Source organism: Dipodomys merriami, unplaced genomic scaffold, assembly GCF_024711535.1.
Source record: "Dipodomys merriami isolate MVZ:Mamm:240054 unplaced genomic scaffold, mDipMer1.0.p SCAF_27, whole genome shotgun sequence".
NCBI lineage: Eukaryota > Metazoa > Chordata > Mammalia > Rodentia > Heteromyidae > Dipodomys > Dipodomys merriami.
Window position 1 is genome coordinate 10,299,433 of NW_027204159.1, and position 13,849 is coordinate 10,313,281.

The following is a 13,849-nucleotide window of genomic DNA, read 5'->3' on the forward strand; positions in this document are numbered from 1 at the left end:
TAAAAAGCATTTTTCTTCCATTTGTTTTTTATTCACAGATGTTAAAACTTTTCCCCCCAGTGGAAAGGGTAACTTTGCTGGAAAATCATTTAGAGTTTTTTTCCATTCGAGTCAATATGCTCCTCAGAACCAGAGGAATAAGGAGCAATAGATCGCCTTGAGGCCTAGATTACATTCCTTCATGGTAGCCATGGAGAGCAAGCAGTATAACATGGAGAGCATGAGCTGTGTGGAAGGTCTCATTGGAGGAGCGAGACCAAGCAGGGAAGAAATAAGTAGAGAAATTTGAGTGGTTGAAATCAGATCAGAAACATTTTTCACATGTTTAGATTACAGAATAAACACTAGAACTAGAGGGAAGTCAGCTATTTGCTTGGAAGGAAGAAAAGAATCAGAGGCTATTGGCCCTTCCATCAGAGTTCATCTCTTTTTATCTCTGTCTCATATGCCTTCTGTGGTATCTGGACCAGGGTTTTACAGTGGCAGGAACTTAGTCCTCCTAGATATCACCCTTTTCAGAAGTCTTTTTTCTATTGCTGAAAGTTCTAATCACAGTGAAGTAGTTTAGGCTCTCGTTTGAAGAATTCACTGTCCCCAGAGTAACTGTCAAGCAGTAGTAGCTCAGGCCACCACTGCTAATTTTAGATATTCTTTTGTTTTCAGCAGTGGACATTTAGATTCTATTAAATCCTTTACTCTTCTTTTCCTCTCACTAGTCCAAACAGGAAATAATCCCTAAAAGTAGACTATATAGAAAAAACATGCCAGATGGCCAGGGCTTTCAGCCAGTGTTGTTCACACGTTGTCCAGCCTAAGCAAACTGTGACATGGGAGACATTCTCTTGACTTCCCCATGTCCCAGTTAAGGGAAAAGGCCATAGATTTACTTTAATAATTTTGCACCCCCAAAAAAAATTAGTCTGTAGAATAGTCAATATAACTTTTCAGTGAGGCAAGCAGGCTAGGAAAATTCATTCTTACATATGGAAGTTGCTCAATGTCTGTTTGCATTTGACTGAAAAGGTAGAGAACAGTGGAAGTTGGGAGCTGCCAACTGTGTTATGCAACCTGATCCATGAATTCATAGAACAAAGTCTAAACTGTCTTCTTGCCTTCTAAAGAGTACAGTTAACACTTCAGATAGCTGGGGAGGTTATTTTTCTTTATGGCATTAATCTTTGTTATAAAATGCTATGGAAAATATTTTAGGTACAAAATTGTGCATTTGAAAGGGGACAGAAATAAGTACAACACTGCACTCACTATCTGCTCAGATTTATTGTAACTCCCAAATGCCTCTAAAAAAATCAATTAATGTTACCATTAATCCCGTAATCTAGAGACTCAAGGTCTCCTGATAGTTGATGTACTTACTATACATAAGTACATTTTAAAGAAGTTTTGAAAATATATGGAGACAAGTATATGAGATACAAATGCATAAGTGTGTCATTATTTAGCAGACACCCTGTAACTACAACTCCTACTAGAATAGGAGGACAACCTTGCCTATATCTGCATCTCTTGCTTCTCCATCCCAGTTCTCTTCCTCTTCAACGTGCTGATCACTAGCCTGATGTTTATAGTAATATTCTCATTTTTATATTTTTACCTCCTATATACTTAATATTTACAAAACAGTTACTGTACAGTCACTGCAATCACTATACAATGTCTATATGGTAATACTTTCTTTTTCTCTATCTCTATCTATTTCTATGTCTATGTCTATCTCTATCTCTATCTATATATCATGGCTTCTAGGAGAAATACCAGGTAAGTAAGGTTCCTAGGAGCCTCTTGTCACAACATCATCATCAACTAAGTTATACAAACCATGTTTTGCTTTTAAGACAACTTATTTAATGTTGTTGATTTATTAACACCATACTCATGACCAGCAATGCTGGAGCTCATGCCTGAAAGAAACATTCAAGCATATATGGGTTCTGTGAGAACCATCACAACCTTCTTGTGCTTATGAACACCAGTAGAACTTCAGCTGTATGCCTCAGGGCCATTTTAAACAGAAATCTTCAATAGGAGCACAGAAATCTGTCACTAAACAGACCTGGAAAGCAAGCTTATTTACAGTGTGATAGCTGAACTCAGAGGTAGGCTTGCCTCATTTGATCTCAACCGTGCCTATTGGGTGACTCAGGTTTTCCACTGCTCTGCACAAGTCCTCATAAGACCTTGAAATCTCCCAGGTATTTATTTTGGTGTTACAGGTGTATTTAAGAGAATAGGTCAGTTTGCAAATGAGGAATCTGTGGAAATAATAATAAGAGTCAGTATGTATCCCTCAAAGCAATATTTATTTTTTAAGTCTGGTTTCTTTTGTTTGACTATTTGAAGAGTTGCTTATACCTGTAGCTCAGTCATTTTTATTGTAATAGAATAGAGTGCATCACTGTATCAAGACTCTAAAATTATTTTTCCATTCTACTTCTGTTGAAACTTGAGAGTGTTTCAAATCATTTCCTCTGTACTGCTGTACAGATATGTGTCTTCTACTGTACACATAAACATTCGCATAGGGTATAGCTCTGACAATGGAACCGCTCTGTCATGGAGGATGAGACCTTATGACTTAGTCATTTTGTGTATCATCATTAAGTATCATCTCCCTATGGTTTTAATTTGCATTTACTGAATTAGCAAAATTAGAATTTCTTATCTATTTTCACTTGTGTTTTTATTTCCAATTAGTAGTAGTTCTTCATATACTTTATGTGCCCTTATATGTTATAGACTGCTTTTTTACTCTCTTTTTATATAATCTTTTGATGAAAAATGTTAATGTTGATTTGTTTGCTTGTTTGTTTTGAGGTAGAGTCTTGCTCTGTAGCATAGCTCAGGCTAGCCTTTAATTCATAATCTTATGCCTCTGCCTCCCAAATGCTGGGATTACAGGCATGTGAACCATACCTGGTTCAAAGTTAATATTTTAATGTGGTAACCAGCATTTTCCCTTACAGTTCTCTCTATGTATACTCTATTGGCTAAATCCCAGCTGTAAGTTCCTAAAGTTACTCTTTCTTCATGATCTTTATTATTTGACTTTGGTATTGAGAACTACAATCCATCTGATTTGTTTGGTATAAGTAGGCCTTAAGTGTTATTTTAAAAATATAAATGCCTAATTATTGTAGCACACTTTATAAGAGGATATGACTATTATTATGTAGTATGGGCCTATGAAAATGTATCAAACTATAAACAAATACAAGTTAACTCTGAATGCCTAATCCTTGCCTGTGGACCCAGTTCCCCATCCTCAGTCTCCTACAGCAGACACAGCCTTGTGCTTAAAAATTTTAAGAATTATGTTCAAATATCCCTGGCATTAGGACTGCAGATGTATATTAGAGCTTATAACAGAGAACAGAAGATTCAGCCTAGTAGCACTATGTCTTTTATTTTATGTGTATGTTACATTGAGTGAAAATTTGGTCTTAGACGCACCATGTATTTATTGTATAGAGTAATACACTTTGCTGAATTTCAGATGTTAATATGCCAACTCAGGAAAAAAAATGGAGATTTCTTCAGCAGCCATTCACATAGTTTAAAATAGAAAGTATTACCATATAGACATTTTATAGTGCCTCCAAAAAGTTTTAGGGTTTCCTTACCAGTAACTTCATACCTCATGCAATTTTTTATTGTTGAAAGAAGGTAATTACATTTCATTTTTTAGGAACCAATTCTGATATACTTGAATGTTGAATTGAAAAGCACTGAGAGACTCTACTTAGGTTCAACAGGAAAAAATACTGAGCTCAATCTGTATTGTGAATTTTGCACACGATTCATGCATTTGGCATCTATTAACCTTTCTCGTTCCTTCCCTTGAGACTTTTTCCTTTTTCTGTGCAGTGAGCAATTGAACTAGGATTGCTGTTCAGGCATCTTCATTTCACATCCAGAGTTTTTCTCTTTACCTTTTACTTCTGTACTGTTCTATGTGAAAAGTTTCAAATTATTGACTGGGGAAATCTTAAGAACAGTAAGGGCCCTATCTTAAGATTTTGAACTGTGTTTAAACCCTGAAATTAATGACCAATATTATCCACTACATCTGAATTTAAAATTCACTTGAAACTTAGTCTTCAGAGATATTGTAATGTTGGGGAAAATCTTATTTGTAGATTAGTCAAACTATTTTTAATGCAGATTCTTTTGAAAGGAAATTTTTAAGCATCTGCTTGTAATAGTTAAGACCCTGAGGGGATCTCACCACTTAATGTCATTAAAATAAGAAATAGAACTCTGCCACTTTTTGAATAAAAATATTAAATTACTTTGGATGAGAAAAAGAATCTGTAAATACTCACTAGTAAGAGTCAGAAAAAGAACACAACACGTGGGAATCTTTTTTTATAACTGTAAAGTTGTGAAACACATTATAAAATTTTTGAGAAGGTTGGCATGTATATAGGATTTCTGTGTTCTAAAAGCTTGAATGAACATACATGAAGGCATGTGTGTTTGTGTATGCGTGTATATGTTTTTAAATTTCCAATAGATAAATACCAGTTTTTAGTCTCTGATTTATGCCTTTCCTAGCTCAAATTTGATTTGATTTCCTTTCTCCTTTTATGGTATCTTAAACAGACTTTTTTTTCTTTTTCTTTCTTTTTTTTTTTTTTTTTTTTTTGGCTGACCCTGGAGCTTGAAATAAGGGCCTAAGCTCTGTCCCTAAGTTTCTCTGTGCTCAAGGCTAGCACTCTACCACTTCAGCCACAGCACCACTTCCAGCTTTTTCTGAGTAATTTATTGGAGATTAGAGTCTCATGGACTTTCTTGGCCAGGCTGGCTTTGAACCACAATCCTCAGATGTGGTTCCTGAGTAGCAAAGATTGCAGTTGTGAGCCACAGTTGCCTAGCTAGAAAGAAGTATTTCTAAGGAACGACAATTTGCTGGTCTGGGATTAGATTCAGTAGGAATCTATAGGATTGCATCAAATTTTCTTATTTTTCATTTTGGAGAACAGTGGTAGGGATGAAAGAAGCTTCCCTTGGATTTGATAGCATCATCCCCAAATCTAGGTCTTTTCTGGAAGGACAGATACATCATTAAGATGAGCCATAACTAGCCTAGGCCTGGGTGGGAATCTGAGCTATAGATCCTGTACCACTGCCTGACAAGATAAAAATGCCAATTCTGTGTCTTCTCTACAATGTGCTAGCACAAGACTCTTTGGCCCCACTTGTGCATCTTATTTCTCATGGCTACTCCTGTCTTTTCAGAGTCCCAGACTAAGCTCACTGCTTGTTTCTCTTGAAGCAGTCACATCATCTGTCTAGGAGTCTTAACTTTTCCAGGTTAAAACTGTCTGTCTCTCCATCTGCCTGTCTCCTTCCCACACTATCTTCTTGGCATAATGCCTTTTGGAAAATGAAACATGCTTCCAGAGAGAAACAGAATGTTGAAAGGGAATTATATTCATTTATACATTATTGGAAGTGGTAGGAAAAAGAAGTAACCTTTGGAAGCTTAAATATAATAAAAATAAAAATTGTCAGTCTAGTTTTTAAAATGAAAGTGCTCAGTATTGGTGAGGCCATGGTATGAAGGAATTGCCAAATGTGGTAGGAGTGTAATTTGTTAAGTATTTTTGAAAAGTTACATGACAAGATGTATCAAGACCCTTAAAAGAAGCTTCTAGCCTTTGACCCACTAACTTGACTTCCAGGAATTTCTGCTAAGGAAACAATTGGTGACACAGACAGTGAACCTCCACAAGGGTGTGATTGCAGCACTATTTATAATAGTGATCTGAATGTACAGAGTAAAAAAAAAAAAAAAAGGTTATATAAGCCATGCAACAGAATACCCTGGAGCCATTTAAAAATATATCTAGGACTAGATAATGACATTGGAAATCTTTATTAAGTGATTTTTTTAACCAACACAGGCGATTAATTATATAGGCAGCATTATGTGTCCCCCAAAATAATTAGTTTTATCCTCCTAAGAAATTAACCATGATGATCAGTGATATCAATTATGTATAACTGTATTACTTTTCTTCTTGATTTTTGGCATTCCTCAATTCTCTGCAAAGCTACTGTTCAGAACGATCAACTTTCTACTTAATGGTCAGCTTACCTCTCTGGCAAGAGAACCTTTCCTCTTGTCCCAGCTCCAAGACCATGGGTGGTGTGAAGGCTAGTAGAAGGTCTGTGCATCCACGCTCACACTGGTCGGAAGCTTTCCTGAGCACTGCTGTGCACAGCACAGCAGGCATGCCCTGGCCGGTGCATCAGACATTCCATCATTCAAGTGACTCACCACAGAAGGGTGTCAAGCTGATGATATTGCTACACATTGTACTTGAACTATCATCCACAAGCCCAAGTGCTGCCAACCTTTTAAGAACCTTATCTTCCTGAACTGTTATTCTTTCACTGTCCTGTGAGTGTCAAAAGAACTGACTAGGACTGTCTGATTCCTTTTGAGGACGCTGAGGTCCAGCAAACTCCAGCTGATGCAAGCCTTCCAATTGGACACAGACCAGATCAGCAAACGTTCCTTCTAAGCTAAAGTTGAAACTCCTGTTGTTGCTATAGTTGGGCTTTGATGAGGGGCTTGGCCAAGAATATTTAGGGTGAAAATGTGCTGGGGCAGTCAGCGTAGAGATGCCCAGCTGGACCAAGCAAAGCTTTTTTTTGCAGGTCATTTGCTAAAACTGTAGTTAGAAAGATATGTCCTCCTATCCTAACCTCAGTTGTTTGTTTCCTTTGACTTCATTAATGGAAAAAGAGGTTTAGAATTCTTTTTTTTTGTTGTTTTTTTTTTTGTTTTTGTTGGTCGTTGGGCTTGAACTCTGGGCCTGGGCGCTGTCCCTCAGCTCTTCAGCTCAAGGCGAGCGCTCTACCACTTGAGCTACAGCACCACTTCCAAGGTTTAGAATTCTTTATTGATGGTTTTAGAGCCAAGAATGATATTTACCAGGCTGTTGTTGTTGTTGTTATTTTTGTTATTTTCCTATTTTGCCTTAGATTTTGATGGTTGAGTTTTTTGTTTTTTGTTTTTAGATATTAGTATAAAGTAACTGTATACTGTCACCAGACTCTGCTGGGGGAAGAACTTAAGCTTGTATAATGATGGGCCATTATTACCTTCCCCTTATATGTTTTATCTTACATCTTTTTATCCACCCTTTGCATCTTTTATCTTAGATATTGTATGAATTGTGTCAAAACGAAAACACAATGTTCTCTGGGTGTTTCTCAGAGGATCATCTCTAGGTATACAGGCCTCCTGTTGCTATACTCATCATTACAATACATAAAAATATGCATTAGTATTGTTGGTAGTGACATTTATGACACATCTCTGAAGTACAAATGAACAAAAGGCATACTTTTTTAATAGTTGAAAATTTCATAGAAGTACTGTAAAATGTGCATTTTATTTTTTATACTAGCTCAAATGTAAGTAATAAATTTTAAATTGTGGTCATTTCATAGCCAATAAATGTCACTGCAAAAATGAACAAAAGAAATTCTGTTGTTAAAAATTGTACTTGAAACTAAGGCAGTTGACATGGGGATTGAAGATAATTTCCTACAACAGTTTTGGATACCTTGAGTTCCAGCCATATCCCCAGATAACTTCAGCCCTGCAATACCAGCCAAGAACCTCTTAGGTATCTAAGGATGTAAAAAAAAAAAAAAAAATTCAGAACTCATCTTGTGTTCTTAGAATAGGTTCCTGAGTACTATTAACCAAAAGCATAAGTCTTGGTATAAATGGAATAGGAAGCTGGAGATACTTTTCCTATGTATGAAAGTTATTTTTTTTAGTTACACACACACACACACACACACACACGAACAAAAGTGATGTGTACATTTATTTATTTTTTGCGGGGGAGGGGGAGATCTGGTTGTGGGCCTGAACTCTGGGCCTGAGCGCTGTCCCTCAGCTCTTCAGCTCAAGGCTAGCACTCTACCACTTGAGCCACAGCGCCACTTCCGGCTTTTTTCTTTTTGCTTATGTGGTGCTGAGGAATTGAACCCAGGGCCTCATGCATACAAGGCAAGTGCTCTACCCCTGAGCCACCTTCCCAGCCCTGAAAGCTATTTGTTTAACTATTACAAGGACACTTTAATTGTCCTGTGGTACTGCTGACCAAAGAAACAGATTTAGTCCAATCCTCTGGACTTGGACTGTTCCCGTGAACCTCCAAATTACTACTGATACTTCTCAGCTTCCTGGGCTTGGCTGCAGTTTGGAACTGCAGCCTTGGAACTCAGGCCTTGATTGTAGAAGTGGAAGGAAGACAGAGAAAATGAGATGTCTCTTATTAGCACAGAACTAAGGAAGACTGCATCATGGAAGTAAAGTGACACTGCTCCTTGGACTCAAGGAAACATCATGTGTGAGCAGTTTATTAAAATCATAATAGAGTAACACCCCTCAGTTATTGAATTTTACTATCTTCTATTACACTTTAAAAAAAAATCTGCCCTGTCTTGCCAAGTACATTTTAAGCTCTTTGAAGTCAGGGACTATAGCAGATTTCTACTTATTGTCTTACTCATTCTAGGTACTCAATGACAAGTCTTGCAGATTGAGAAAAATGTTTTAAAAATGGATCATACTCTTGGAATTTAATTTTTCTCCACATATATATGAATTCCATCTGCTATTTGAATCTACGAGACAGAGCACTGGAGGCAGGGTTATAGAGTCTGTTGGAATTTACAACGTGTTGAGTCTTATTGAGTCTGGCTCTTACAATATTCCCATGCTCCCTTGCAAATGTGGTAGACATCTAAAAGAAACTTGTAAATCAGCAGTTGGGAAGATTGCTAATGGTATGGCTATCTCTGTTAAGAAGCATGGTAGACCCTAGAAGAACAGAACAAGACCTGAAGGAAGACCAAAAACAATGTATTGGCACCAAGAGCCCAGGCTTGGGCTCAACAAAATTGGGATTTGAACCCCAGCTCTTAAGTTTTTGTGCTAGGTATGTTTAAGCAGGCCATATAGCCCAAGTTTTTGATCTATTAAATGGAAAATTTAATAGTGCCTGTGTGTGGGCTTGTTGAGTGTTGAAATTCATTAGTTTTACTCACTAGTAATCTGTCAAATACAAACAGGCACTTATGTAGGCATTGAAGATACAACAAGGAGCAAAAAAGGAAAAAACAATCCCCACCCTCATGGAATTTATAGTCTAGAAATATAACACATGCAATAGCATCTAATAAATGGTTAATCAGATTCATCTGATGATAGCTGATGAACCTCAGACAGTAGGCTTTTACTGCGTGCTTCTATAAGTGTTCATTATTAGTGTAACTTTAGGGAAGAACCATTAAGTAGAACATTTATGTATTTTTGCTAAATTCCACTCGGCTTTGAAGTCTTTTCCCTTTGGGCTGGGTTTCTGTCATTTTTACCTCCATTAAGTGTTTACTGGAAGCAGTTCAGCAATCAGATAAGATTCAGGGGCTGTGAATGAGTGAGTTCTGGATTTCCATGTCTTAACCATCAGTGTTTGCATTATCTGTGATTTTATATGATTTCATGAGCTGCACAGGTATTTGTGAAATTTGTGGAATAAGCCAAAAGACTAGCCCAACCAATTAAAATCCACAAACCATATTCTAGTGAGCAACTTCAACCTTTACTCCCCAAACCCTTGGTCAAACCCATTCAGCAAAGAAAAGGTGGACAAGTTTTTGGTTTATTCTTTTTTTTTTTCAATTGCCTTCCCAGTTTTGAACATCATAAAACCCCAAATGCATGAAGGAGAAAGGGTGGACTTGGGTATCAAACCTCTAGAGAACAGAGCACTGTTTCATGTTGCTCCTCAGAGGTGTGTGTCCGTACTGCCTCCATCTCCCTGTCATGCTTCTAATGAAGTTCTTCAGAACACCAATGGCACACTGCCCATTTCATTACCAATGTAAACAGGAAATTATTTTCTCCCTGAACAGCCCTTGTGGCCCAGAAAAATGGCCATTTCTTCTGAGACATAAAAGACACAAGAGTGAGGCTGAAGGCTGGTTATGCATGAGGCCTGCGTGAAAACAAGGCTTGGTGCTAGGACATAGGTATAGGAACTCATGTGCATGGATTCAGGACATTGTTCACTGATGGCCAACAGTCTAATGGACATGAGTGAAGAAGTGCCTATCACCTAAAAAGCAGCTGTTCTACAGGACAGAGACATGTGCTTTGAGGATCTGCAGCGCAGGCATTCTGGGGAGCACGTAGAGGTATGGTCTGGGGAACTGTGATATGGCACTGGCTACCTATCCCCGGATTCAGGGCTCCTGTGTTCTGCTCCAGCACCCATCATTTGGCCTCCTGTGCTCCCATTGTGGTTTCCCTGTGTGCTGACAAGTTTTCTGGTTGTTATGTCTTGCAGCCCCCCGAATCCAAGCCCAACTTCACCCCTCTCGCCTTCTTGGCCCATGTTCTCGGCACCATCCAGCCCTATGCCCACCTCATCCACGTCCAGCGACTCATCCCCCATCAGGTCTGTTGCAGGGTTTGTTTGGTTTTCTGTTGCTGCCGTTGTTCTCTCATTGGCTTGGTCCTCTCTTCATGCAGTGTTCAGCCTCCTCGTCAACTTTGTTCCCTGCCATCCAAACCTGCACTTGCTTTTTGACAGGCCAGAAGAAGCGGTTCATGACAACTTCAGGTAAAATCATGGATGATGACCAATCTGTTCCTGTCAATCCACAGATGGTCGGGGACAACAGGGGTCTCCTCTGCTCACCTATGGTTCTATCCTCAAAGACCAAAGCCAGGAGGAACCATTTGCATGCCCTTGCATGGCATTTTTTACTCCCTTTCCAATCTTAATCCAAGTTTCTGAATTCATCTCTGGTGCCTGGAATGTGCAAACAGGGTACCTCCTGAATAAAGCTCCTATTTTATGCCTCTCTGAGCTATCTGGGCTCTTTAAGCTTTGGTATAAAATATAACAGTGTTGAGACATGGGCCAGCCCTTTCTTCTCTCATTTTTGTCAGGTAGCATCAGGAAATGTTTAATTAAGTTTGGGCCACCATTCCTGACCATTGACACATAATTACTGAGCTCAGACCAGATATACTGGGTGAGAGACTCAACTAGCAAAATAAATGATTGAGAGCTGAAGCAATTTCTTTTTAAATTGCTCATGGCGAAGCCTCCTTTGCCTCCTTAAATTCCGGGCATCATCTGGGATCTCAGCCTTCTGTTGGCTGTGGGTTATGAATGCTGAGTACTTGTGGGAATGGGCATCACCTCTTTTTAAGGGTGAGAGGCCAAACCAGTTCCCCTCCCCAAGGGCCATCTGCAGCTTTCCCTGTCTTGATGATCACCACAGTGAAGTGACACAGTTCTTTGCTATGGAGCTTTTTGTAGAAAATAATCTCTTCAAATTCAGAAAAAAAATAATGAATAACAATCCCACAGCATTCCTCTCCTGTAGAGGCTCCAAGCATGAGTCCCTCCCAAACTTAAGTCTTTCAGAGAACCAAAATGTAGAGCCTAATTATAACCATCATAACATTTGGGGTTTTGGCAAGATTTCCTCATCCATCTTTTTCTCCTAAGGGGTGGGTCTAGCAGAGAGGCTTAAATAATTTATCAAGCTGATTCGCACTTTTTAAAAAAGAAAATCCCTCGCTATTTATATATACAGATACATACATAACTTTATTCCCCTCCAGGCATTTCATATGTATCATTTCATTCTATCCTCCTGGGACAATCAGAAAAGAAATGACCAGAACCCTATTGTAAAAAAGAAAAAATAAGGTACAGAGAGATGACTAGACAGTCCCTTGACTTAAATGTAAGCCACTATAGAATTCAGGAGTTCTCCTCCTCTGCCTAGCACTTGTGCTCCAAATACATGAGGACCTCAACTTTAAGTTACAAGCAGCTTCCAGCCCCAAAGTCTAGCTCTTTTTCCAAGTTAGTTGTAACTTTCCATTTAGCTTTGTCCTGGATGATGGGAAAGATCAAATTTTGTTATATATTCTTTTCTTCTCCTATAAATAAGGTAAAGATTCAGATCCTGTTCTCCTGGTCTTTGCCACCTCCTGGGGACTTTGGAGATGTTTACGTTCTGGAGTCACTCATTGTCCCTTATGGCCCTGGACATAGAAAGTATTACAATGACCAAAGATAGTCACCAAGTTTGAATAAACAAACTTGGGCATTAGGAAAATGAAGCTTGTTCATTTTCACCAAAAAGGAGTAAGATCTTAATCTTCAAACATTTGCTCCTTGAACAAAAGTGGTTAAAAGACCTGGGACAATGAAACAGTTCATGGAGTGTGAGGAACCTCTCTACTGCCTACTTTGAATATATTTACTTTCTTTGTGTTTTAAGGCCCTATTACTTCTCAGGCATCTATCTCTCCACTTCCTTCTATCTCCCAAAATATTCCTTTTTTTCCCCCTCTCCTTCTTCCCCCACCTCAAGTATTTCTTTCTATCTCCCAATTGACAGAGGGGTCATGGTTACTCAGTACTATCCCCTCTGGCTATTGCTAGACTAGCACCATTTCTTGATGCTGTTCTACAGCTCTTCAGGAAGCTGCCATTTTGAAATAGACAAGGCAAAAGTAAGGCTTGGAATTGGATGTCACTGAAGTATGCACAGATAGAGAGATTGCTGGAGAAGTAGCCCAGCAGAGGAACAAAGAAGGTTCTATCCCCTAACTGCTATTGCAGTGTACAGTCAAGAGACGGGGGCATACAACCAATATTCAGGCCCAATGAGGACTTTCTCCAAATCTACTAACAAGTCTACATGAAGCTCCAGATTTCCTTCCTTGAGCAGGGCTTTAAAAAACAAATTCGGGGGGGGGGGGGATTCAGAGTGAGACCAAATTAGTGGTTCTATGAACCACCGTCTCTTCTGGAAATGGTTTCCTCTCCCTTCCTCCAAACACATTAGTGTTCCCCCAGCACCACACCCATAATGTATCTTTGCACCTGAGCCTGTAGAAGTGCTCCTTTATAACCAAACCACTGCTGGTCTAGCTGGCTCCACCCTGATAGTGTACATGGTAGAGAGGGGGTTGTCATTTTGCTAGCTTGCAAGGGCATTTGAGGGAAACTCCTCTTGAGTGCTTTCCTGGCTTCATGCCACACTCAGAGGGGAAAATTAAAAGTGAACCAGCAGAAGGATCATTCATGTCCTTGAAGGCACAGCTAAGGGCTGAAAGGGTGCTATGACAAGAGCAACTGAAACCACCCCAGGCTCCACCACTCTTGAGGTATATTGAAGAGAGTAGGGAGCCAAAGAGCCAAAGCCAAAGGTACTTGGTGGGGGTCAGGGGATATCTATATCTATATCTATCTATCTATCTATCTATCTATCTATCTATCTATCTATCTATCTATATATATATATATATATATATATTGCACAGAGCCAGTGCCTACAGACACAAACTTTCTGCCAAGATCTGACTGGCTAGGAAACCTACCTAAAACAAACTTCCCAAGGCTTCTGAAGAGGGTATTGTAAAATAGTGGGCCTTTTGGAATGACAAACTTAAAAGATTAGAATTGTCAGCTTTAAAAAATGAAAAAAACCACCCAGTTTAATTTCAATTATCTTATAGCAAACAGTTTCTTAGTATGTACTTATAGTGATGGGACATACATATACAAAAGAATGTCCATTATTTAAATGAAATTCCAATTTAACTAGTTATCCTGTATTTTATTTGGCAGACCTATTCCTGGAGAATTAGAATTTGTCTTTGCACTTGCATAGGGAGCCAGATTTGATCTCCAGTACTGCAAACAAATAAGTAAATAAATGTGCCTCTGACATCCCTTCCCCCCTTATTTCTGTCCATAATCTAAGG

General features: G+C 38.8%; 1 protein-coding gene across 4 annotated transcripts in view; it reads left to right on the top strand.

Annotated features, from left to right (window-relative positions):
- The window catches only part of Arhgap26 (Rho GTPase activating protein 26), a 447,402-nt gene that overhangs the window by 416,571 nt on the left and 16,982 nt on the right, over positions 1–13,849 (top strand). The window contains exons 21-22 of one of the 4 annotated variants that reach the window (XM_070036291.1): positions 10,398–10,508; positions 10,644–10,673. The exons of 1 other annotated variant lie outside the window; for it this stretch is intronic. In XM_070036291.1, coding sequence (XP_069892392.1) covers positions 10,398–10,508; positions 10,644–10,673 — 141 coding nt within the window. Of the gene's footprint in view, positions 1–10,397; positions 10,674–13,849 lie in introns of all 4 variants that reach the window. 2 more of the 4 variants (XM_070036290.1, XM_070036292.1) reach the window with 2 other exon arrangements.